Source organism: Macaca fascicularis, chromosome 4 (assembly GCF_037993035.2).
Source record: "Macaca fascicularis isolate 582-1 chromosome 4, T2T-MFA8v1.1".
In the NCBI taxonomy this organism is placed as follows: Eukaryota; Metazoa; Chordata; class Mammalia; order Primates; family Cercopithecidae; genus Macaca; species Macaca fascicularis.
The window spans coordinates 21,925,196-21,952,667 of record NC_088378.1 but is presented as its reverse complement, the minus strand read 5'-3'; the positions used below and the strand labels follow the sequence as shown (position 1 = coordinate 21,952,667).

Here is a 27,472-nt window from a genome sequence, read left to right as displayed (position 1 = left end):
GAACTGAGGTTGTCATTTTGTGCACTCAGTTTACTGAGTGGATAATTATAAGCATACTAGAAAATGGCAACAACAAGACAAAAGAATAGAGGGTGTTAATGTATTTTAAGAAATTGTAGTCAAATGATGATTGGATGTGTAGGATTCAAATCACTGCCTTGCCTCTAATTAACTCTGTGACCATGGGCAAAACTGCCCCCTTGCATTAATGTGGAGGCACAGGGAACTGAAAGTGAAGAGCAAATCAGTGTTTTCCATTTTCTTATACTTATTTATTCTCTCAAAACAGTTCTACTTAGATTTCCTTATATTTAAAAATGGGGAGATATGTGACAAGCTGGACCAGGTGGCACTCTGGGATTTACTGAGCAATGTGACATTACCTATGCCCTGACCTCAGGCATCCTTGATTCCATGGTGAACTACCATTTAGCGATCTGTAAAATAAACCTAATGTTTAATTTTGGAGAATTAAAGAGTACCACCATCTTTAGGATCTCCTTAATCTGCCTAATCCCTTTATTCTCTATCCGTGAAGGCAGAAGCCAGATCTGTTGTGTTCTCTATTGTATCTCAAGTGTGAGCACAGTGCCTGACATGTGGCAGGCACCGGGCAAATATTTGTAGAATAAATGAATAATTTGACACACCAAAATCACCACAGTATCTTGATTTGTTGCTCGTTAACTAGACATAGATACAGATAGTGATAAATGACACTTCAGGATAGCACATGAGTATCAACACAAAAGATATTTCTAAGGGCTATAACTATTTTAAGTTCTCCAATGTGGTATGTTCAATAATTATAACAGTACCATCTGAAATCCTTCATATAGGTCTTTAGTTTATATTAACAGAAATGAAAACATGAGCAGAAGAGTCATATTCTGAGGGAAAGTACAAAGAAACAGACTCCAGAGGGAATTTAGACAGTGGAAGCAAAATATTAAAGATTGTTATTCCCCAAAGCAATGGACAGACTTTTAAACTGAGGCTGTTGCCATCTGCAGTTGTCACTGACCATCTGCTTAGGTCTAATCTGGTCTGTCACTAGCATTAAATATAAGTTAAAATTCTGTTCTTCTAAGTAAATTCCAGAAAAGGTTCTCTTATCCTGAATTGTGAGCTAAATTTTCATTCTTGTACTATTTCAGCAAGAATATTATTAAATGGCTTCATAAGGTCAGGCCCATGGACCATCTAGCCCAACATTCTGTGAGTAATGGCAGCCACACGCTGCAACTTCTATTATGAACTTCCTCAGAGTCCAGCTTCTGCACTGTTTGTAAACATCAAACCTGAAATTAATTTAAATATTGACCCCAACATATCAATGTCATGCATGGGCATGGTAAGCAGATTTCTCAGTTGCTCCTCCAAATTCAAGCCCCCCTACATAATCTTCTTCCCTTGCAGGCAGGTGGAGCCTATAAATTTTTATATGATCGTTGCTGCATTTTTTTTTTGGTATGTACTACTTAAAAATTATTTTATTGGTATACAACAGTTGTACATATTTGGGGGCACATATGATATTTTGATACATGTATACAATGTGTAATGATCAAATCAGGGTAATTGGGATATACATCATCTCAAACTTTATCAAGTTTACAATTATAGAAGACTCTGTCGTAGCTGACCAGAGGAGGATTAAAAGTCTGAGATATGCACTGGTCCTGGAAAGAGCAAATATCCACGTGTTGAAAGGGCCTGTGGAGACCACAGGAACTAGAGTTGGTCTCCAATTGCTAGAAGTAGCCCCCCCCGCCCACACCTAGCAAGAAAAATGGGATGTGAGTCGTATAGCTGCAACGAACCGAATTCTCCAACATGAGCTGAGAAGACCTGAAGCTCCAGAAAAGAAATGCAGCCCAACCTCCAGATAAGAACTGCAGCTCAACCTAAAACTGAATTCTCCAAAATGAGCCAAGAAGAAGACTCTGAGCTCCAGATATAAGAACTGCAGCCCAACCTGAGCAGAGGACCCAACTAGCCCGCACCTGGACTCCTGACCCACAGAAATGTGAGATAATAAATGGGTGTTTGTTTTAAATTTGTGGTCATGTGTTACACAGCAAAAAAAAAAAAATCTAATAAATCAGATAAAGAATAATGGGCATATTATAAAATTTTATGAATGAGTGGATTGACAAGGTAAGTGAAATCCAGTTTACTTTTTTGAAAGGATGAGCTCCAGTTTACAATGATTGAACTGTCCTTTAATACTCGGGGGTATGCTTGGAACATGAGCCATCACATAATAAAGAGTGCTCCTCTGAAGTCACTACAACCATGGGGATTACAGCTTGGTGGAAGACCACATGCCCTGCATTGCCTAGCACAATGTCTGGCACATAGTAGGTGGCTGCTGTGGTTTGAATATTTCTCCCCTCCAAAACTCACGTTGAAATTTAATTCCCAAAGTGACAGTACTGAAAGGCGGAGGTCTTTAAAAGGTGACTGGGTCATGAATAGTGGATTAAGAGGTTATCACAGGAGTGGCACCAGTGACTTTCTAAGAGGAGAGTGACCTCAGCTCCCCAATCATGTGTAGAGTCCCCCCTTAAGCAAGAAGGCCCTCATCAGATGTGGCCTCTTGGCATTTGACTTCTCAGCCTCCATAATTACAAGAAATAAATTCCTTTTCTTTACAAACTATACAGTTTCAACTATTGTTATAAGCAACAGAAAATGAACTAAGACAGTGGTAAAAAAACAACAACAACATGTGTTGTCAAATTAATAAACACTGAATAAATACATTTATTAATATAAAAGTTTTCTGAAAAAATGAAGAAAATGGTGAACATATTTCTTTGATTACTCATTATACACTTTATAATTTGTAGTGTCTAAAGTTATTAACATTTACACACATGTAGCATGTGTGTAACTCATGAGCTACTTCTGGGAGTGAATTCTGGGGGGGTGTGTATGGAAGGACATTTACTTTTTATTGTGTGTACTTTACATACTTGGAAATCTTTGCATTAAATGTCAATTTTTAATGATAGGAGGATATACTTTAAGAACAGAAAGATCTAAGAGCATGCCTGGAATCAGACACTTTATTTTATTTATTTCTTTTTAATTTGTTTAGTTTTAGAGACAGGGTCTTGCTCTCTCACCCAGACTGGAATGCAGTGGCATGGCCACAGTTCACTATAGCTTCCAACTCCTAGGCTCAAGTGATCTTCCTGCCTCAGCCTCTCAAGTAGCTAGGACTACAGGTATGCACCACCATGCCCAGATAATTTTTTAAAAATTTTTGTAGGGATGGTGTCTCATCATGTTGTGTAGGCTGATCTTGAACACCTGGTCTCAAACAATCCTTTCCCCTTGACCTCCCAACGTTCTGGGATTACAGGTATGTGCCACCACACCTGGCCAAATCAGATACTTTTTAAAGTTTAACACTGCAAAAGAAAACTTTCTCATCATTACTCTCAACATTTTTCCAGGTATTTATAGTAATGATGATTAGGCCACTCAATTAGGATGGCATGTCTTTTTGAGGATGTATTTTACTAGATACTTTATGAATGCAAAGAAGCAACACCCTAAAAACAAACCAAAAATGATAATAGCAATAATTCTAACTTAATCTACTATGCATCATGCATTGTGTTAAGTACTTGACACATTATCTCATAGATTTTTCCCTCAGGGAGCTCACAATTTATTTGAAGAAATAAACTGTAATTATAATTGTAAAATTATAAAATCAAATATAATTCTAAGTTATAAACTTATATAATTAACAAAAATAATTAACAATTCTAGGCAGCATCTATGTGCCAAGGTAGGCTGGGGTGTGAGTTGTAGAAGCAGCAAGTGAAATTCAGAGGAAAAAGTGATCCTATGGGAATGAGGCACAGAAGAGGATTCGTAGGGGAGCTGGAGGATCAGCAGAAGCCAATTTGGCTGTAGCAGAGGGTGGGTACAGAGGACAAGGAGAACCCAGGTCAGGTAATGGGTTAGTGCTAGATCATGGGCTTGGATAGCCAAAGGAAGCATTCCAATCCGAATCAATACTTACTTATTGTATTGTGGGGAAATACTGTGAGTAACAGAAAGCTGCTAAAAGTTTCTGATGCTAAAGTGGTTTAAGTAGGTTAACTTCTCAGGAAGAGGGAGAACAGGGTGGAGGACAGGAGAGAAGGAGGGAAGGAGAACATTCAGGGAAACACAGCTGTGGTTTCAGCATGGAGAAGATGAGCCTAAAATTGGGCAAAATCATAAGACTAGGAAGAATAGGGAATGTCTAGAGACACCCTAAAGGATGAATTAAAAGGGTAGTTATTAAACAGCTTGGGTAACATCGGAGAAAAAATAAATAAAGAAGACACCACAGTTTCAAATCTACATGACTGGGAGAAAAGTGGTTCCATTGACAGAAACAAGGGATGATGCTGTTCAATGGCCCCACGATTCCTAGAGTAATGATCAAGCTCCTAAGTGTCACACTGAAGGCTTCCTTGTGACTTGACCGGTTTTCTTTCTTCTCCACAACCTGTATGCACGTGAGCAGGCACACACACATAGGGACCATGCTACCAGGAGACCTCTGAACACATCAGGCAGTTCCACCCCTCCATACCTTTTCTCCTCTTCTTCTTGCTTTCTTCTAGCCATACATCACATTGTCTTTCTGTAAGACCTCCTCTGGAAACTCTTCTCAGAATGACCAGTCTAATTGAGATAACCTTTTCCTTTTCATATCCTAGAGTGTCTGTGACTAAATACCTCTGTCATGATATCCATCATGTCGCCTAATTTTTATGTGTTTGTCTGTTTCTCTGCCTGAGACTGTATATTCCTTTATTTGATTTTGTATGACCAGTAACTAGATCTATCTCTAGCACCTAACAGACACTCAATAAGTATTTGTTGAGGCCAGTTATGACAGTGGCTTGCCTGTATTCCCCAGCACTTTGGGAGGCCAAGGTGGGAGGAACACTTGAGGCCAGCCCAGGAAAAATATCAAGACTTCATCTCTACAAGGAAATTAAAAAATGAGCCAGGCTTGGTGGCGTGGACCTGCAGTCTCAGCTGCTCAGGAGGCTGAAGTGAGAGGATCACTTGAGCCCAGGAGTTTGAGGCTTCAGTGAGCTATGATCATGCTGCTGCATTCCAGCCTGGGCTACAGCATGAGACCCTGCCTTTAAAAAATTAAAAAAAAAAAAAAAATTGAAAACAAGATTGTTGAATAAATTTTAAATTGAGTTTATCTGAATTTTAGGTGATGGTAGTACAGAATCTAGTAGGATTCGAACTTTGTTTTCCAAAACAATGGTTAGTGCACTGTACATATAGGATTTAAGTTTCAGACAATAAGCAAAATATACACAATTTAACTTAGCACTGTCAATCATCGCTAAAACTCTCAGTGATAAAACAGACATTCTGGATATTAAATGTAGCCCCAAACGTTTTTGCGGATATTTCTCCATAAGAACATTGAGAGATTACTCAATTTCAGGATTTGAAATGAATAAAAATGAAAACTTCAAAAGAGCACTCTCAGACACCTAAATTATCCTGTGCAATCATCAACTTCCAAGAAGAAATATAAGCTTAATAAAAATTTAACAAACTGAAGGTGGCCTGGTGCATATTTATCCAGATTGCTTACTGTATTTGCAAAATACAGGACCTGCATATAAAGACTGCTAAATAATAACAATATCTTAGTGATTTACATTGGTAAGTTACTTTCACTTGCATTTTGTATTTGAGTCGTACAATATCCCTGTTGAGATATCACTATATCACAAAATAAGGATAGCCAAGATATCACTATCCCTACTTCATGAATAAGGATACTGAGACTGAACCAGTTCTGAATCTCTCCTCTTACCTCATCTCCCTCATGTGAGCAGTAACTCTGCTGTCTTTTTGATTTTGCTTTCCTCATTTTTCTCTGCCAGGCAGGGCAGTTCCATGTTCTGTCAGATCTGAAGCTTTATATAATTTTGAGTGCTCTCCTTAAAAAAAAATGTAAAATCATTAATATAAAACTAGGTATGAACTGTAACTTTAAACCTTCACATATAGTAAGTCATGTAATCTTCATAACAACCTCATGTTTGTAACAGGCACTGGGATGATCTCCATTTACAGATGAGAAAACTGAATTATAATTTAAACTTTCTCTTTCTATTATTCTCCCTCAACATCTGGACAGCACACTCTTAGATTACATCCAGAAATGTGCCTTCAGGGGCACATTAGTGCCCAGACCTCTAACCAGGGCAGCACTACATGAAGGACAATAAGGACAACCTACCTAGCTTACCATGCATCATTGATGTGACCCATCCAAAGACCACAGCCTACAGATTGCCATGAGAACCAAGATCAGAACTGACCAGAACCTCCTGCATCTAGACTTACACATTCCATGATGTTATCATAACTACAGAGTTAACTATGTTTATAGAATCTTATAAATAATCCTCTTTTCATTATTCGGGATTTGCTGGAAGAGTTATCTTAACCTCTTCAGACAGTCCTAAGCCTACACACATGAGGGCTCAGCCATGCCACAGCAAAAGAAATTCTGATGTGCTGGAGCCTTGAGAAATCACATATCCTGAACTATTTTATCCTGAGATTTCAATGATATTTTACAACTAAACCTTTTTGGATGTAATTTAAGACACACTCATTGTCACTTCATTCATTATTCTGTTTCCTCCTAAATGAATAAGTAGTGCAATATATGTATATGCTATTCGATTTACTGAGCACAATCTAGTTATTGTGTGCAGAGATAACAATATTGCATAAGACTGACTTCATAGCCACCGGGAAGTGTAAAGAGGTGAAGTAACCTTTGAGAATGCACATATAACTGAAATAATAGAAAACTGATCTGATAATAGCATGGTTGGGGTTCTATGAATGACTGTCAATTTTTTTAATTCTCAAAAATAATGTTGAGTTTCTTTTTAATAATACCACTTTTTTTTCTGATCCCTTATGCCTTTTCTTCCAGACAGGTTAGAAATTCTCATATCATTAAAAAGGTTAAGTTTATGCATATGTCTGAACATTATCTCTGATAGCAAATAGTCACCTGAGAAAGGGTCTAATATGACCTTGAAAAAAATTATTATTTAAACTAGAAAGAAAGAAATTCTTATTTAGCACAATTGTGCAAGTTTTTGCTTTTGTACTAATCTAGTACCCTAGAATTTCAAAAGTTTGTGCTAAAGTCATTGCAGAATCCTAACATTAAAGGTTTTTTTGAGATTTTTGACCTTAAAATATATAAATGTGAATTTTTAATATTCTTCTCTTAAATGTGGGTATTTCAGAAGAAGTAATCATATTAGACAATTATTTATATGCAAAAAAATATGAAGAAATTAAATGTGCAAGATATTCTTTGTAATGTTCCATCAGCCATGGAGAGCACTTATTTCTACAAAGATGGGAAATGGCATTAATGAATCCTCCCCTCTGCTGTTATTTTATTTCATTGACAATTTATTCAACAGTAATTTGCTCTTGTGAAAAATAGAAAATATGTATTTTCTTTTCTCACATACACACTTTCAAATAAAGAATACTATGATGATTTACGATACCATATAATCTATCCAATCCATCAAAATGTTCAATTAAAATGGATTTGGCCATTTCTTAAACAGACCTTTGACTATGACTGCCCTTTGTTTTTTATTTTCATTTTTATTTATTTATTTCATTTATTTATTTTTTCGAGATGGAGTCTTGCTCTGTCACGCAGGCTGGAGTGCAGTAGCACAATCTCTTGGCTCACTGCAACTTCCGTGTCCCGGGTTCAAGCAATTCTCCTGCGTCACCCTCTCAAGTAGCTGGGATTACAGGTACCCACCACCACACCCGGCTAATTTTTGTATTTTTAGTAGAGACAGGGTTACACCATGTTGGCCAAGCACGTCTCAAACTCCTGACCTTGTAATCCGCCCGCCTCGGCCTCCTAAAGTGCTGGGATTACATGCCCTTTGTATATGTGGAAAATCTAAGTTCATTAATTGCTTCATTCAGTAAGTAAGTATTTATTTAGCATTTGCTAAGTGTCAGGTCCTAGGTGTCCGGTATACAAGACAACATCCCTACCTCATTGAACTTAACTTTGGGTGGAATTCATGAAGGCTCTCACTGGTATTTAGCAAAACATTTGGATATATTTGTCCAACTTACCTTTCTAATGGGAAAATACATGCTCAGCCTTATAACACATTTCAGTGGTAGAAAACGGCAGAAGCAAAATTTTTGTTTAATGAAGGAACACACGAGTATTGAAGCTATTCACCAGTTAAAAATAGCTACCTTGCAAAAGAGTAAATTCTGTGACCCTGTTATTATTCTAATAGTAAGAGAAAACTCAAGCTGGAGGATGTTGGGAAGCCAAAATACTGCATATGAGATTCCTACATTAGTTGAGAAACCAGGAGAGATGGTTCCTAACATGTATTCTAATTCAAGGAGTGCTGATATTAAATTTTATTTACAGATCGAAATGTCAGTTACATGAGTGATAAGGCATTGGCATTTATTTCACAATAACATTTTAAATTGTATTAAATGGTTTGCTTGAAAATTGAAAAAACATAGGCATGTAAATTTTGGACACAGAAATGATTCAATAAGGTATATATATGTGTGTGTGTGTGTATATATGTGTATATATACACATATACACAGCTCCCCAAAAAGCTGTGACAAATAAGTGTGTGTGTATATATTGTGTGTGTGTGTGTATACACACACACACACAATATATACACACACACTTATTTGTCACAGCTTTTTGGGGAGCCCTAAGCATTCTGATGAAATTTAACCCAGCAAATTATTCATGTCAGTGGACAGACATTCCACCAGTCAACAATATTTTATGCTAATATTTTTTCATAGCTGAAGCATAGTAGCTTTGGAGACAGATTGAATTCAAATCCCAACGCCAAAAATATCAGCCACAAGGCTTTGAAAACATACCTCGCCCTCTGGGCTTTAGTTTCTTCACCTATAAAATAGGGCTACTAATTAATAGTACCTGTCTCCTAGGGTTGTAGTAAGGATTTGAATAGTCTGGAAATAGTTCTTGTGAGAAGGTCTATGAAGGCTGTGGAAGGCAAAATGGCTTCCCAAAGCTGTCCATATCCTAATCCCTGGAATATGTTATGTTACGTGGCAAAGGGGACTTTGCGAATGGAATGATGGTCATGTATCTTAAAATTGGGAGGTTAGCCTAGGTGATCCAGGTGAACCCAGTCTAATCACAGGAGCTCTTAAGAGAACTTTCTCTAGCTGGAGCCAGAGAGATGCAGTAGAAAGGAAAGTCACAGAGATTTAAAGTATAAGGTTCTTAGCAATGTGACATTGCTGGTGAGGATGGAGGGGCAATGTGGTAAGAAACGCAGGTGGCCTTCAGGAGCTGAGAGAAGGTCCTGGCTTACAGGCAGCAAGGAAACAGGAACCTGAGTCCTACAACCACAAGGAACTTAATTCTGCTTAGAATTAAGCTGAACAAGCTTAGAAGTGGATTCTCCCCTAGCGCCTGCAGTGAAGAGTTCAGGCCATCTGACACTTTGATTTCTGTCTCTTGAGACCTAGTACAGAGAAACCATCTAAGCCCACTCACACTTCTGACCTGAAGAACTGTGAAGTAACAAATTTGTATTTGTTACTTCATGGATAAATATAAAATTCATTTCTGCTAAGGAAACGAGAAATCAATTAAAGGCAAAGGGGGAAGACAACTGTCAAGAGTGAGACTGCTCAGATTTCTAGAGTTTTCTTCAGGCTAGGATCTAAATTATGCTATAATAATGAACAGGTAAAAGCTGAGTTGTCCTCTGGGAATACAGAAAAATTCTCAAAGAATTAGTCCACACTCATTTGTTGTACGTGAATTAAGCTGAAAGATATAGAAAGCCTTCCTCCTTGCTCACTGCTATATCTGTAGTACCTGCCACACAGTAACTGTTCAATAAAAATCTATTAACTGTTTAAATGAAAGAATATTTACAATGACTGAAAATAGGAAACTATTATTATGCTTTTCCTTAAACTGATACTTCTGTAAAAATATCAGTTAAAGGAATGGCTATAATTTCAAAAAGTTCAAATTTACTTTGGCTAAAGACTATGAGTACCATGTGGTTAAGGGTAAACATTACCATAGGAAGCCACATGTCCAAGCAGTGATTCGAGAGTAGGGGGTTAAAGAAGGATGCTGCTGTTCAGGCTCCAGAAGAGCTAAATGCATGTTGGCTATGCCCCAGCTCTGGCCAGGCACCCATGAGGGCAGAAAGAGCATGTTTCTATGGATTGGCTCATTAGGCTAATGGGCTGTTGGCACTTCTCTCCCAGGGCAGTTGAAACTTCTGAGGCTGACTGAGCAGGAAGAGAGAGCTCCCAGATCCCTTGTGATAAACGGGGTCTGTGGCTTTCTTTGCATGAATGGTTGCATTATGTGCAGATGTTCAGTGCACTTCCACAAGCTTTTATGGATGAATAAGTGGCATCATTATGGTGTGATTTGACCAGAAATGAAGCATGGCCCAATGCCATCTGCAAAGTTCCTATCTTTCTGATAGAGATTGTAGAGGGGTAAAGCTAATGAAACTAAAGTACTCTTCAGAGATACTGATGACTGCTGGAAAGACTATCAATTAATTTCAAAATAAGAAATTGAATTTCTCTCTGCACTATTCTAGCTTTAAAAAATTTTCACTCTATTTCTTCATGACACTTAAAAAATAATTATAAGCCATTCCATTAAAAATCTCTCTCATAGAGAAATAAATGGAGCAGAATAGAAAGTATTTCTAATGTCTACAAAAGTCAGCAATTTCTCACAGTCAGAAAGGCATATTATGTACAGAGTAATCAAACTTCCTAATTTGGCTTCTCTGTGACCAAGATCTTCATACCTGCTCAGCTGAGGAGACCAAGAATAGATTTCATGTTTATCAAATGGTAACTGAGACAAGACAAGAGGCGAAGAAGGACAAGAATGCAAAGGAAATAAACAGGGAGAGGGAATACTAAAGAAGTGGTTGGGAAGTTCACATCTGCTCCAATGTGTAGGGTATTTCAGAATATTAAAAAAGAATATAGAATCATAACGATTTTTGGTTGATTTTTTAGACCATCCTTTTTCATTTCCCAAACTCAAGAAATGAACAAATTTAATGATGTCAAATATCTCATGAATGAAACTAAATAATACTTTGTGTAAAACAGAAAACAGTTACAAGCCAAAGAATATACAAGAAGGTAAAAAGATGGAAAAGATGAAAGAAAAAAATTTTTGTAAACCTAGAAAAAAATCTGCTTGAATATTAGATCTCAGGATGGGAAAAGGCTTTCTACATAATGAACAAATTGAAAAGAATATATTAATAAGCTTAGCTATATTAATTTAAATCTTTCTATATCAAATATGCCATAACATTAAAAGGCAAAGAAAAACAGAGACAAAATATTTCCAACAAAAATAAATTATTTGATATCCTTAATATAGAGATAGAGCTTACAAATATTTTGGTATCATGAGAAAAAAATGTTCAGTTGGACATAAACACAGATATTTTTAAGTCGTCACTAAATATATTTTTAAAATGTATCCCAGTACTAATCAAAAAAGTATAAAATAAAACAAGATACTATTTTCTATCAAGTGAGAGAAGTTTTTTATTCCTTGTTAAAGTCATACCACTTTGGATTGTCAAAGATACCAAGAGACAGACTTGCCAGCAGGCATACAAAACAGATCCAAGTGACGAACAAAAATAAAAATCAGAAATGGATTAAAAGACGTATGCAGCAGGCTGTTCATAAAACCTTATTTAAGCACATGAAACTAGAAACACGTGGAGTCTGGTTAACTATAACCACAGCTCAGCCATTGAAAGTGTCTTCAAAGATTTCTTAAAGGCATGAGAATGTTTTCATGGTATGGGAAGTGAAAAATCAAGATTTAAAAAGACTTCACGTTCAGTACTCAAATTTAATTACAAAATTTATTTTTATCTATATAAAAAAGCCCTAGAAGTATATACACCAAAATAGGAAGTGTGATTGTCTTTGGACTGTGGGAGGGAGAGGCAGTACTTGATTACTCAGTAGGTGGCCAGGGCACCAGCAGCGCAGAGGCATTATTTTTTTTTTCTGAAAGAACTTCATAATTAAAAAAACAAAAAGCAATGAATTAGTCATCACGTGCAAAATCATATCACAGTTATACTTCTTTACATTTACTGTGCAATTTAGTATAGTTTTCATTTTGAAATACAAATGTGGGTTGAGGGCACTATACTCTACCCATTTCTTCATGACCTTGAATATCTTGACTGGTCCTGGTTACAAATAATTTTTATTTTCTTCTTTGCTGCACTTTCAGTAAATTCTGCAATCAGAATACCCACTTAGTTTTCTAATCAGAAAAAAATTAAGAACTGCCAAACCACTCACTTTACACTCTTTTTTTATGTTTGGTGGACAGTACCACTAATCCTCAAAAGTTGACCAAATCCCATTAAGTCCTGGTCGTTTATGAAGACTTACAGCAGAACCAGCCGCAGACTAGTGGATGGAGCCAACACTCCAACTGCAGCTAATACAGAGACACCAGCCACCCCAGCTGAGTCTGGGTCTTCTCTCATCTCTCCATACAACCTCTCTGCTATTAACACCCCTAACCTCTAACACTTCATAAAATCAAGAATTGATTAATTGATTTTAAAAGGACAAAGGCCTTCTTCCCCACCTTCTTTTGCACACCTTCTGATACCTAGCACAGGGCTCAGTACACACTAGGCACTTGCTCATAGAGTAATTCTAAGAACAAATGAGCTGGTGTACAGGCAATCACTCTGTAAAATGCAAATTGCAATGCAAATGCAAGCAAGGAGCAATTGATGAGTTGCCTTGAGCTGCACTATTTTGTAAGACAGAATGTCCTATTTCTTCTTCGAATTTTGAAATTATTGAAATAATATACTTCTTCAGTTACCTAGTAACTTCCATGGATATCTACCACCAGATAAACCAGAGAAGACCTTTCACTGGGGAGGAGAAAGGATGGAGAAGCATATGGTGCAAACACAGTCTAAACGTGAAATTCTTATCTAAAACTACTCACACTTTCCAGTGGCCTCCAGCTTGAGACAGAAGGTCCTTAGTATACAGGTCTGGTTATTTACTAGATAAAATAACTGTGACTCTAAAGCTCAGGATTCAGAATTCTAGTTCTGCAGTAAAATTCAGAAGTACAATGGAATGAAGGATCTTCACCTGATGCCTTTAATATTCTTAATTTTTTAATAATTCAGGTTTAAAATGGAAACCATCCGCTTAGCAACTTTTAACCAAGGGAAATAAAAACTGTCAGGTGCCATTTGGTATCAGATATTCAGGCAGAAAGAAAATACTGAATCTAGATGCTTCACTGTCAGGATGATATGCTAAGTTGGACTCAGCTCTGCTACCAAAAAATATACCACATATATATAGTTTTATTTCTATTGCAAAATTACAAAATGGATAAAACATTGTTATTTGTCAGACCACATGAACTTGATATTTCTGTGAGGGCTTTGCTAGAAAATCAAGTTACAGGCTTTGCTTTAGTCTTTGTTTTTTTCTCTTTTCTTAAAGCATACCAAAGCCTGATTAGTTTCCTTTTAACAGTCATTGCTTTACTTTACTCTACCTACAAACTATAACTATAAATTTATATCCATTCAGTGAAAACATGAATTAAATCCAACATTAAGTTTAGTGGTTGTTCCCAGTTTTAGGATATTTACCTTTAAACATTGTACTTAGAATTTTAAAAAATATTAACAAAATAGCAAATTATTTATAAATTCAGAAATTACAGTCCAGTTTCCATTTTTAAAACTCCCTTGGTGAACAAAAGAGGCCTCAGAACGTCCCAATATTAAATGTTTGAGATAAAGCTGCCTCAAAATGAAAACTACCTAGGACAATCAGACCAAAAATTATTTTGAGTAGGAGGTCTTTTCTCCCAGACATGCCATTTTACATGCAGAAGAATCCCAAATTATCTGATAGGCTACAAGTGGAAAGCACATCCTCCACTGGTGACAGCCTTCCAGAAAGCACAGTGCATGCTTTGACAGTATAGAGATGGTTTCCCATTTGGGGACGGAGAAAGGAATAAAATGTGTTCAGCTAAAAATGGTACAAGGATGCTGTTTGTGAAACTGTTTTGTCTGGAAACAGAGGCTCATTATTTACCACAATGTAACGTTCGAGCTGCTGGGATTTGGGGAGTGGTCAGGCAGTGGAGGGATTGCTGAATGCAATGACCCTTTCTGAGGTGACCTAGGGGAAGTCATTGACTATGAATCATCCAAGACTTGAGTCCCATTCAGCTCCCTGGGTACTACCAACTTCCTCTCTACCTATCTTTTTGTGGAGATAATAACAACTGCTTCAAAAAGGATACTCCCCAGAACTTACAAAGTAGGACTGTTTTTCTGATTAATATACATAACATAAAATTTGCCCATTTTAACCACTTTTAATTGTGCAGTTTAGTGGCATTAAGTATATCCATATTGCTGTGCAACCATCACCATCATCCATCTCTGGAACTTTTTCATCATCCCAAACAGAAACTCTGTACCCAATAAACCCTAACTCCCCATTTGCTCCTACTCTAAATAGGACTTTAATAATAGAAACTAAGAAACCAACTTTCTCCCACACTACGAAGCCATGGTGTTTATCTTCTTCCAAGGAAACTTTTTGTGCTGGCACATTCCTCAGTATCATAAAAAAAAAAAAAAATCAGAGTTAATGGTCAGGCTGGTCAATATTAATAATATTGGTACATCTCTCTCCATATTCAAATAATATCATTGAAACAACTTTCACACTTCTGGCTTATCTCCAAAGGACCATCTTGGTTGAGGGGCTGGGTCTGGGAAGTGTTTTTTAACTCTGCAGAAACACAAATATACGTGGGAGATTTGAGAGTTTTGTCATCCTATTGGTTTTCTCTGAAGAAAAGTCTCTATGGCTTAGAGAAATCCTTACATTCTTGATTGAACTAAATTAAGAAAGATAACTGAATTATGACATTGTATTAGCCTAGATGGGCTTGCTGCTCTGCGATATAAGGGAAGTGACTGCAAGCATAAAGTCCACCATCTTGTCTCCAACCTCGGGTTAAAATAATTGTAGTTCAACATGATTCAAACACAAGATATTCTGCTTTACACTTACACCAAGTTCATTCACTTAATAAATACGGTTGGGCACCTGCTGTGCCCTGCTCTTTGCTGGGGCTTGGAACTCAGTAGTAATGGAGCCCACACAATCCCTGGCTTTGTGGAGTTCTCAAGGAGTACTGTGTGTCCACCGGATTGCTCTAGAAAGAGTGTAGCTTTGGAGTGATGGAGCTGTTCCGGGCTCTCCTCTCTGTGGAGCTAGAAAGCCTGGTCATCCCTTTACGAATGTCCCATCCCTGTTGGGCTCTGACTGTACATTCCAAGCTTCAAGCCTCCTGGAAAAAAACAACTATTTCTTCAGCCTTAGAAAGTTCACTGCCTGGACTGCAAAATTTATAGTTTTGTATTTGCCAATGAATATTGTCAGTTATTTAAAAAACACATAAAATAATGTGTTTCAGAAAAATTGCCAGGCATATGATTCACACGCTTACTCTTTATACATCTGGGAGAGGATAGCACTTTAGTATCCAAGCAGTTTATATCTGCAGAGCAAAATAATTATGGAAATATGAGTTTGTCTTTGTTCTTCCTAGATTCATTCCCTTTCTTTTCTACACCATTCCCACCCCATTCTTAAGCAGGTAATCACCAGGCTTTCTGATGCATCATTTAAGGGATTGGAAAGTGGAACAAGCTCAAATTCAAAAGCTTTGGTAAAATCCTAAGTCTGTGCAGAATTTGGGCTGGGTGTCCTGGAGGAAGAGGGAAAAGAGATGAGGAGAGGAGGGAAGAAGAAAGAGGAAACGAGGAGAAGGAGAAGCGAAGGGAGGAGGAGACAGAGAAGGAAAGAGAGAAAGAGAAAGAGAGGAGGAGGAAGAGAAAAAAAGAAGGAGAAGAGGAAGGGGAAATGGAAGAATAAGAGGACGAGGAAGAAAAACAAGAACAAGAGTAGGAGGAAAAAAAAAGAGGGAAAGAAGAAAACTAGAAGACTTACATTACTTGATATCAAACTTATTATCTAGTTCCAATACTTAAGACATCATGGAACGGACCCACGCACAAACAGATGAGTGAACAGGACCGAAGCAGATGTGCACATATATAGCTGCCTGATTTATGGCAAAGGTGATCCTGCAGGACAGAGGCAAACAAATTGAGAAACAGTTAGCTGTGAGGCACAGGCTTGGCCTTTAACATGATTTTTATAAGAAGCATCCCTTCAACCCTAGCAGTTTATCTGAATGTCCTTCCTCTGCACTCCTTAGTACCCTATGCATTTGTTAATTATTATACCTACCTAATTATGTAAGTCAATGCCTTACCTGTCTGTATAACGAGCACCCACCTGATAGAAAAGGAACTGAACTAAGCCTAAGAGGCCCAACACAGGCTGCTGGAAATCACCTCCAGCAGTAGGAGCTGCCAGTGATGTCGAGAGCAAAAGCTCTTCAGAGCTGGTAAAGAGAAATGGCACCTCAGATATATCTGATGCTGTCACATTTAACAAGTGAGGTAAACATAGTGATTCCTCGTCTTTCAAAATTCTCCAGCATAGAGGAACAGACTAACAATTTCCCACTAGTGGAGCTGGAAAATCAGGCATGTGACACAGCATTGGGGTCAGCCAGGCAGAGGCAAACTGCCCTCAGATGCCCAGGGAAAGAAGTGATCCGGAACAGGGCTTGGATGGAGGCCAACCAGTGAGCTTTTCAAACATTCAGTTTCAAACATCCAACTTCCATGGTGGCTCTAGCACTTGCAGAAAATTAAAAGAACATATAAAAACCTAAAACTATAACCTCAGTAAGCTTTTCCAAGTTAAGTAAGAAAAGTAAAGCTGATGAATAAGCAGCCCCTGCATTTTTGGTCTGACATGAGCAATTAGGGTTGTATAGTAAATACCTTTCTGAGGCTCTGCCTGGCCTGACATTTGTTTTTCCTGAAAATTCTCCTCAATCCAAGAGTGGTCCCTGATGGCCATGTTTAAACCATGGGAGCTATATCCCTGGCCACAGCTCATTGGCCCCAGAGCAGCCATCTGATCCAAACTAAGCCAAACAGATTCTGTCTCCCAGGAAATGAGAACTGGGACACTGTTTCGTCTCTGGTAGCTGTGAGAAGGCCATATTCCAATATGTAAATGGAGAAGCAGAAAAGACAAGCTTAAAGCAGACACTACAAAGAATCTGAAACAAGAGACCATCTGGCCTGACAGAGTGAGAAAGAGATGAAAACATAGCTGCCTAGCTTCCAAACATTTCCAGCCCTGCCCAGTCCTTTGTGATACCCCATCACATTAATTGCCTTTGGATTCCATGAGATACCCCTGGATCCCATCTCTGTTTACAATAAAGTTCCCCATTTTCATTCACATTAGTGACATTTTCTGTTATTTGCAAACAAAGGAGGCCTAACTTTATGACATATCCAACTTAAGTGCACACATATTTACTTTTTTCTATAAATTTAAAGATACATTAAGAAAAACAAGAACTAATTTGATGAGCTGTTTTCTGTCTTCACTAATTGAAAGACTTTCTAGTCAAAAATAAGTGAGTCAATGGATAGAGGTACTATTCACAGTTTCTCTGAAGATATTTTAACAACATATGGAGCATATGACTTAAAAGTATGTATATATAGATAGTTATGCCACTCAATTACAGGTATTCAATGGCCTCAGATGATCCTTTATGTTGTTTAATGAACATCTTGAGATGCTCCAATTAGAAATGTATAATGTAATGACTTTTTAATTGTTGCATTTTTCTACACAACAAACAACTCTGCATACAAGTTGAACTATAAATTCAGATAGCACTTCTCAAGCACTTTCTCCTTCCATGTGCCCATTACAAGTGAATTGTGAATTGCCTAATGTTTGCTTTTAGCTGAGTATCACCATTAAAAACAGAGACATTTAAATGATTACCATCTCTGCTCAATTTAAAAAGTTACAGGCAACGAATTCAAGAGGCTAATCTGACCCACAATATTCTTATCCTGTGATTCAACCTCTCTTTCGGTTTCAATCTACACTCACATCAGTTTGCTCAGCATTTACTATAAGAAGTTCATCAATAGGTATTAATGGAATGGGGAAAGAAACACATTATTTTTTATTCTCACATATGTGGTACCAAAGGCTCAAGCAACTACACTGTGATAGACTCCTGATTCAATTAAGGAAGTTTTTATCAAATTGTGATCTGTAGTATTCTTAGCTTTCTGTGCAATAGTATGCATATATTGCATTTAATGAGGAAAGGAAGAATTAAGAAGTAGTGTAGGAGACAGCAACATCATTGTAGAAATGAGTTGTCAGCCAATGAGAGATGCAGTTTAGTGTAGGATGAAGGCCTAGCGCTTCCACATCAGACATGTATGAGTTACTCTCCCAGTTCTGTCATTCACTCTGGTTAATTCATACCCTTTCGAAGCCTCAGTTTATGCATCTGTAGAAAAAGAACAATAAATGCACACACTGTCTAGAGTTATTGGGAAGACTACGTGATCTAACATTGTAAAGCCTGTATTGAGCTGGGGTTGGCAAACTTTTCCTGTACAGGACCAGATAGTAAATATTTTAAGCTTTTCAGCAACTACTCAACTCTGCTGTTGTAGCACAAAACCAGTCACAGAGAATCCATAAACGAATGGGGCATGGCTGGGATCCAGTAATACTTAACTTCTGGGACATTAAAATTTGAATTTCATATATATTTATGTGTCATGAAATATTATTCCTTCTTTTTTTTTTTTTTTTTTTTTTTTTTGAGACGGAGTCTCACTCTGTCACCCAGGCTGGAGTGCAGTGGCGTGATCTCGGCTCACTGCAAGCTCCGCCTCCCGAGTTCACACCATTCTCCTGCCTCAGCCTCCCAAGTAGCTGGGACTATAGGCGCCTGTGTGTTACTATCAAATATATAAGGAGTTTTTTTTTTAAAGTAAATGTGTTTTTACTTATTTCCTATGGTTTAAACTGTTGTTGGAGAGCAGGTTGTAACAAGTTTTGAATGGATGCTCTGAAGTAATACAATATACTTCTCAAAGGGTTCAAGAAGGAACAAGGAAGGCCAATTATCATCCCACTGTAGCTTTCATCTTTAGCTAGTCTAATTTTATACAGTGGCCTAGACACACGAGTTTAGATTCACCTACATGCCTAACATTCAAAAAATCAGGGCAGTCACAACAGGTATAAGGGATCAGCACAAATTCTAACTAAACATAAAGAGAAATAATGACTGACCATTTCTGTTTTGATTTTTCAGCTACACCACAAATGGGTTTTATTACTTTATCTTTAAAGACCTTTCTATTTCACCAATGAGGTCAGAATGAGGAAAGTTTTGTGGATCAGAAAAAAGTTTTTTTTCCTATCTAAAAACATGGCATAGATTTACAGCTGCTTCTGAATTTTCCTTTTTTTCTCTCTTTTTTAAATTAATTAATTAATTTATTTATTTGACATGGATTCTCACTCTGTCATCCAGGCTGGAGTGCAATGGTACAGTCTCCGCTCACTGCAACCTCTGCCTTCTGGGTTCAAGTGATTCTACTGCCTCAGCCTCCTGAGTAGCTGGGATTACAGGCAACGGCCACCACACACGGCTAATTTTTTTGTATTTTTAGTAGAGATGGGATTTCACCATGTTGGCCAGGCTGGTCTCAAACTCTTGACCTCATGATTCGCCCACCTCAGCCTCCCAAAGTGCTGGGATTATAGGCAGGAGCCACCACACATGGCCTGCTTCTGAATTTTCTAAGGCAGGTGAACTGGGTAACCAGTTAGGACTTAAGGAAATCCACTTTTCAAAGAGCCTTCCCATGTTGGATGAGCACAATTCATAGTTGCAACTAAGAACTGACAACGCTTCCTCCACAAAAGACTGTGTACAAGCCACTTGTCCAAAGGAGTGTGCTTGGAGTTGGTTTTCTCGGCCTCAGACTCATCTATCACCATCCTTTTGCTGACTGCCCTTTGAGACAGAGGGAATACAATGACAAGTCTATTGACAGAGTGCAGGAAAGGGAAAATTACATTTTTCTTTTTTCTATATCAAGTGCTCCAGTCTAGGTCTCTCCAGTTTAATGAATAGAATCAAGAAAGGTAGGCAGACAGAGAAATAGGTGAAATTTAAATGTCACCACCTCATTAAGGTATTAGGGAATGATGCTGGATAATGAAGATCATGTAGCTGAGAACCTGAAGATGCAGAAAGGTTAATAAATATATTTGTAGAGAGTCTCCTGGGTAATGGCCAAAATCAGATTGTTAATTTGCTGATATTTTAAAAGAAGTAATACGTATAGAAAATTTGGAGGAAAAAAAACTATTTTTTTTGTTTCAGTTCCATATTCATTCTCCATGGATCTCAGTGTCAAATTCATATTCATTCTCTTTGAGTAGAAGTACCTCAAGCTCCGGATCTGATGCCTTAACTGCTCTCCCTTCTGAGAAGTTCTCACTGATAATATTTACACAATTCTGCCAGTTGGAAGCACTTTCCAATCAGAGTGGAATCTATTCTGAAGTCTGAGCTCCTATGAGGTTCTCTTTGACCATCCGTACCACAGATTCTGCTCCAATTAAATGTCAACTCATCATTCCACATTATTCACCACTGCTAATGTTCTGAATGCTGCTGTCAAGGAAAATTAAAATAGTTTTTACCCTTTGTACGTTCATAACATTCTATGTACATGGAAACGAAGAATGAAGATTAGGGAAAAAGAACCAGTTGTTCTCTAAAATCATAGTTTTTATTTCTTGAAATAAAGGCTTCAATGCTAGTCAAAATCCTCACTAAATATTGACTTCTTGGTCTCCTTTCATACTGTCTGCAATTCAGTAATTTTCAAAAATATTTGTTGTCATCTCAGAAGGAAAAGCTAACAAGAAATACAAGATAGAAATATACCCAGTGAAGTTAGAGTCAAAATTACTTCCTTTCCTATAACTGATTTACAGATCACATCAATGTGAAAATAAATTTAAAAAGGCTAATTTATTTAGAAAGAAAAGCAGAAACTGTAAATAAATATATTTTAAATATAAGTTTGACAGAAACAGATTTGGGGGTCGTGACAGATCACAGATTAAATATGAATCTCATATTTTTTATATTCTTAAAAGCATAAGCATGGAGCTGTGATCTTGAAACATACAGATAATGCAATGCCTAGCTTGTCAGACTGACATCAGAATCCTTAACATCCATCAGGCAGCAGACTCACCATGGAGTCTATGGAGAATTTCTCCCTGCCCCAAAATGATTTCTTGGGAAAAAATAAGAAAAAAAGGCAATGTAAAAACAATGCTGATAACTGCTATAAAAGATTGGGATTATAAAAGAGTAGTGCAGGTTGTGGTGTGAATATAAAAAAAAAAAAAGTTAGATACTTTAACAGAGGTTAGAAAATGCAAAGCTTAACATTAACTCCAAAATACTTTAACAGAGGTTAGAAAATGCAAAGCTTAACATTAACTCCAAAAATAAAACATTAACCATTAACTATACTCCACTTCATGTAGCCTCTTTTTCTTTTCATGACTGCTGCTGTCCCACATACTTCAGCCCCTCTAAACATGCAGAAGCCCCCCAGCGATGCTTGGGAATAGAACCATACAGAGGCATTTCAATAATGTAATCCCACTAAGTTATTTCAATGCCCTGTCAACTCCCAGCACTCCCCGATGCCACCTCCCTCAATCCTCCCTCATGCACTGTGACAACACCATGGAAGCCTCTCCACTCAGCCTTCCTGCAGTCACTTTCTCTTGCTCGCTTCCCATCTTAAATGTTCTAAGAACTCTACTCTCAGTTTTATATACTCCATTCTCCCTGGATGGCCTCCTCCAGTACCATAGCTTCGGCCATCACCTATATTTGGGTAATGATCACATCTCCAACACCATCTCCACGTCTCCATCACCATCTCTCTCCTGCCCTCCAGATCAGGATTTCCAGCATCTCCAACTGCATCTTCCACCTCTGAGCCAACATGACCAAAATACAAAACACCTGTGCAACCTCAGTCTCCTATCTTACTTAGTGAAAACCCAAAATACCCTAGTAACATGGAAATAGGGAATCTCCTTTTGCCCTACAAGCAAAGCTTTCTCAAACTCATCTCTTCCTCTCCTTTCCCCACCTCTGCTTCTGCTGCATGCTTTTATCATAGATCACTAACTGGTCTTCCTACATTTTAGAGTTAATTATAATTAACTGAAGCTTTTTTCCCCCAAAATTCAGAACTGATTATGTCACTTTATTGCTTAAAATCATCCAGGGTTCCCTGTCGCAACAGGATACCTCTAAACATCTTTGCAATATCCCTCTCACTACCTTAAATGCTCTCTGGGCCTACCTGTTGAACTCCTCCACTTTCATCAAGATTTAACTCAGATGTCACCTCCTCTGAAAAACCAAATAGTCCCCACAAAATTGATTCTCTTTCACAGACTATTCAATAATCATATAACACTTTATAAATATTTCTAGTTAGTCTTTACTACAGTGTACTCTGATTACTTATTCCATGTGTATATTCACTTTAAAATTTGAGCTCCCTAAAGTCAGAGACCTTATAAGCCCAACAGCCAACACAGTGCCAAGGATATAGGGAACTAATAATTGTCTGATAAATAAGTGAATGAAAACAGAAACTCCTTTCTGTTCCATTTTCTCTTTATCTTATATCAAGTAACATTTCTAGAAATTACAATTCCTCCCATGAAATGTATATTGTTGAATTAGTCAGGCACCTCAACATATACAACATTAGAACTGGATGTTCAACCTAATTCTTGTAATTCTACAACGTAATTGGGGCTTTGTGAAATGCGAATAATTAGGCTTTCTTCAAAGATAATCAAGGGTGCCTGTACCTCCTGCCACCCCTTACATTTCTTTAATGATGTGCATCCTAGAATCCCAGATTTGGCAGAGGTTTTGGAGGTCTAGCCCATCTGATCACCCAAACCTCAGTGGGGGTTTACTTATGTAGATTTCTCAAGTTTCCCCCTCACACATTGTCTCAAAATCAACAAGGATGTTGAGAACACGTCATAAACAGAGTGCTGTCTTACACATGAAGCTCTAGACAAGGTTCCATGGTTACCATAAACATATAAAACAGAAACCCATTCGATGAGTAAAAAGAATGAGAGGCCTCAAACTCAACAGGGGTAGAAGAAATTTCACAACTGTGCTAACAGCAACTTTTTACCACAATAAAGGGAAAAAAATTCTGATAAGTAATTATTGCTGGCACAGCTAAGAAAAACATGAATCAGATACTCCTGATGAGACGTACAAAGCACTCCATCATCCCATTATGCTGGGAAACAAAAGGCTCCGGGCTCTGATACTGAAAACATCATCAGCTGGATCCCATGGATACAAGTTAAGGGACAATGACATTGATGATCACGCAGCACATCCTATGGAAGCAGAACTGGATTTTCTCTTTTCTCCTACAACAGACCCTCTTACATGACCTTGGATTAAGAGCCGCAGAGAAGAAAAGAAAGAAATAATAACAAAATTTTAATGCTCTGTGCCTTAAGAAGAATGATTTAAGCAAGATTTTCTCTTTTTGATGTAAAGGCAAAACACAGCAGGATTGGGAACATACCAGTATGCTGATTACCAGACAGCAAACTGCGTTAGTGAAAGAAAAAGCACTATTAATATTTTCCAGATGCGGGTTAGGTGAAATGACTGCATCTGAAATCTACTTCTGTTGGAAAAAGGAAAAACACTGTGAGTCAAAACCAATCCTTAAGCTATATCTGCTGATATTTTCTTTACACCACAGTTAAATGTTCGTAACAGTTTTCAAGGGACCAGAAACTAGCATCTGACTCGTAAGAAAATCTTCTAATGGGATAATGCAGGGTTGTGATATTATGGGCTGTACAAAGAAAAGCTCTCCAACCAGAGTCCGGTTCCACCACTAACTTTGGGAATTATAATTAATTGAAGCTTTTTTGACATAGGAGGTGATGTCCAAGCAAGGTATAAGTTTAGGGTATGTGGTGGGGAGCTGCTCTTTGCTAGCTTTCCATCTAAACTAGCCACAAAGGCATCTACTAACATTTAAATGAGTCAGAAGGTAGTACAGGTTAAGCTGAGAAATGGATTCACATTGTGTAAAAGAATTAATAACACCAGGCATGCAGGGAAGAGGTCAAGCCTGACAGGGACCAGATTGAGAGTTCAGGCAAGAGTCGTGGCTACCAGAGCAAGCTTCACATGCCCCCAAAGGTAAGTAACAAGAGTCATGAAATGAGCCACAGGATGAGGGCAGGGCTGTCACATAAAATATGGGATGTCTTATTAAACTGGAATTTCAGATACATGAAGAATAATTTTGGAGCGTGAGTAATGGGACAGGCTTATACAGAAACATTATTCTTTGTGTACCTGAAATTCAAATTCAGTGGGTGTCCTGTATTTTTATTTGTTAAATCTGACAACTCTAGATAAGGAAATGGGGCTCAAGGTAGCCTTAAATGAGACAAAGAGAGAGACTAGGGAATGATAGTATAAAGGTAGCCTTAAATGAGACAGAGAGAGACTAGGGAAGTGTAAGTGAGACAGAATGGGAACCAGGGTTTCTGCCAGAGGAAAGCTGACTTAGGTCTGAAGCAAGCTAGGAGTCAAAGGAAAGGGCCAGTGAAGAAAATAACGTGAAGGGAAAAGTAAGGTTTTTGTAGTGAGCAACTGTGTATTGAAGATAAATAGCACTTAAGGCCACATGGTTTGTTGCTCATTATGATGAAGATGTAAGGGGACATGGCGTTGGTGTCCACAAAAAAAGGGAACGACTAATCCAGCCTGGAGAAAAATACTAAGTAGATGTGGTAAAGGGGACCTGGACTCTGTGACAGACTCCATACAACTGGTAATCTGGTAAGATTTATTTTCTTTGCAAACTGGAGAGGGTGGAGGGAAGGGAAGGTGGGAAGAGTTATTTTCCATAGGAATATTCTTTCAAAGTGGAACCAAAGGGAAAATAGGCCCTTATTTCTGTTATTGGACATTTCTAAAGCATGAAAAAATGAGGGCCCACTCTACTGCTCTGGAGGGAGAAGACAGGTCCAGTAGCATAGGAAATCAAGTTCAATTCAGATAAGCCCGTCTGAAGAAATAAAATAATTTACTCTGAAAAAAAATGACTGTAATAAATACATGTATTAGTTTATCACAAAGACTTTGAGACAATATGAAGCACAATCTTCCTAAAATTTAAGTAAAAACTAAATCTACTCCCAAATTAACATAAAAATAATTTTTTCATCTTAATATTTATTATTCCAACTGCTTGTTTCTTCTGGAAATCCATTACCAAATGAAGCTAAAATTTAAGTCTCCGCCTCTGAAAATCTCTCCCTATCATTAAAAAATTTTGATAAAGAATTATCTCAATATCCTATGCATTAAAAGAAAAATCAATGACCAAAATCACAAAAGTATTTAATAGATTTAAATACATAAAAACTTAAAATTGCTCAAATGCATATATTTTTTAAAACCATAAACAAGTAAATGGCAAAGTACAAACTTGGAAATACCCCAGATATAGCAGATGGAGATATATTACTCTTACACTATTAAGAGCTCATTTTAGAAGATAAACTCTTTTACAACACATAAGAAAATGGAAAAAAGTCATGAGAAGATAATTTATTAAAAAGGAAATAAAAGCGGACAATGAACAGAGAAAATAGCTAACTTCCCTAGAAATTAAAAAAGTCCTTATTATATCAATACTTAGCTAACATTTTCATCTATCAAATTAGCTATTATTTTTAAAAATTAAAATATTTAGCACTAATTAGTTAGTGAGCATCAAACACCTTCCTATTGTATAAATTTGTTTTAAAAAACCTTTCTAGAAAGTAGTTCAGCAGTATATGTCAAAAGCCTTGGGAGGCTGAGGCAGGAGAATGGCTTGAACCCGGGAGGCGGAGGCTGCAGTGAGCCGATATCGTGCCATTACACTCCAGCCTGGGTGAGGGAGCGAGACTTTGTCTCAAAAAAAAAAAAAAAAGAAAGAAGAAGGAAAGAAAGAAAAAGAAACAGAAAAATCATGTTCTTTCATCCAGGAATTCCACTTCTAGGAATCTGTCCTAAGGAAATCATCACATGTATCATCAAAGATTTACAAAGATATTCATCACACTTATTTATAATAGTGTAGAAAAATAGAAAAGCATATAAATGTATAAATGTTCATTATTAAGAGAATAGTTAAAACTGGACAGTCATTAAAATTGCAGTTAAAACAATTTAAATGATCCTTGATTGATATAATATTAACATTTTTCAAAGTAGCACACAAAACTATATTTATATCTGTCTATATATAGGATGGATACAATTATACATGAAAAGAGTGGAAGAAAATATACCCCAACGTTAACTGTGATTAAATGATTTATAGGATTATGGAGCGATTATTGTTTTCCTTTAAATATTTTGCCTGTTTTCTGAGGATTCTGCAATAAATGTGTACTACTTTTGAAATCAGGGGAGAAAATGAGCAGAACTAGATTTAGCTACAGAACTTTTTTTCTATTACAGCAAGGAAAATAGCAACATGGATTAATCTAAGAATATGCATAGGCTTAGACCTGTACAAGGCAATAAATAACGCTGGTATTTATTTAAACATTTATATTTACATATTTAATGATTACCTTGTGTACTGCAACTCTTCATTTGTTATCATCTAAATAATACAGTAAAAAATAAACAGGAATTAAACTGAACAAAGAAAACAAAACCTTTGCTCCCCAAATCAAATTTTCCTCCCTCAAAACTGAGTTTGCCACATAATCCAACAACTATGTGATGTTATATTTGTTTTTTTACAACCTAAAATTTGTAAAATTTGAAATTATTCTTCTGAAAAGGAAGAAAGCCAACCGGCAGTTTTCTTTCAGCCAAGGTTTCTCCAGTTTACCTTGGAGGTAAGAGACTTGAGGAAATTTCTTGTTGCCACTATAGGCATGAATATGAATTAGCGCCCTCTTGTGAGCATGGGATGAAAACCTTAAAATCCATTTGAAGCTGAAAGGGACTTCAGTTATTTCACCATGAGGGAAGACAAAGAATTGTGCTCACTGAACAAAAAAGATCACACTCCTTAAAGTAAAATCATCTCAGAATTCTTGATTATTTAGATTTTCAACACACAATGCCTTTGCATGGGAAAGTGCCTGACATTCAATAGATTTACAGCTT

At 37.2% G+C, this 27,472-nt stretch overlaps 1 protein-coding gene across 3 annotated transcripts in view; it reads right to left on the bottom strand.

Moving 5' to 3' along the window:
• SLC35F1 (solute carrier family 35 member F1) overlaps positions 1 to 27,472 on the bottom strand; it is a 398,950-nt gene that overhangs the window by 304,424 nt on the left and 67,054 nt on the right. For 2 of the 3 annotated variants that reach the window (XM_074036935.1, XM_065543251.2), the window contains exon 2: positions 5,867 to 5,993. The exons of the other annotated variant lie outside the window; for it this stretch is intronic. In XM_074036935.1, coding sequence (XP_073893036.1) covers positions 5,867 to 5,880 — 14 coding nt within the window. In that variant the 5' untranslated portion in view covers positions 5,881 to 5,993. The remainder of the gene's footprint in view (positions 1 to 5,866; positions 5,994 to 27,472) is intronic. 3 annotated transcript variants of the gene reach the window in all.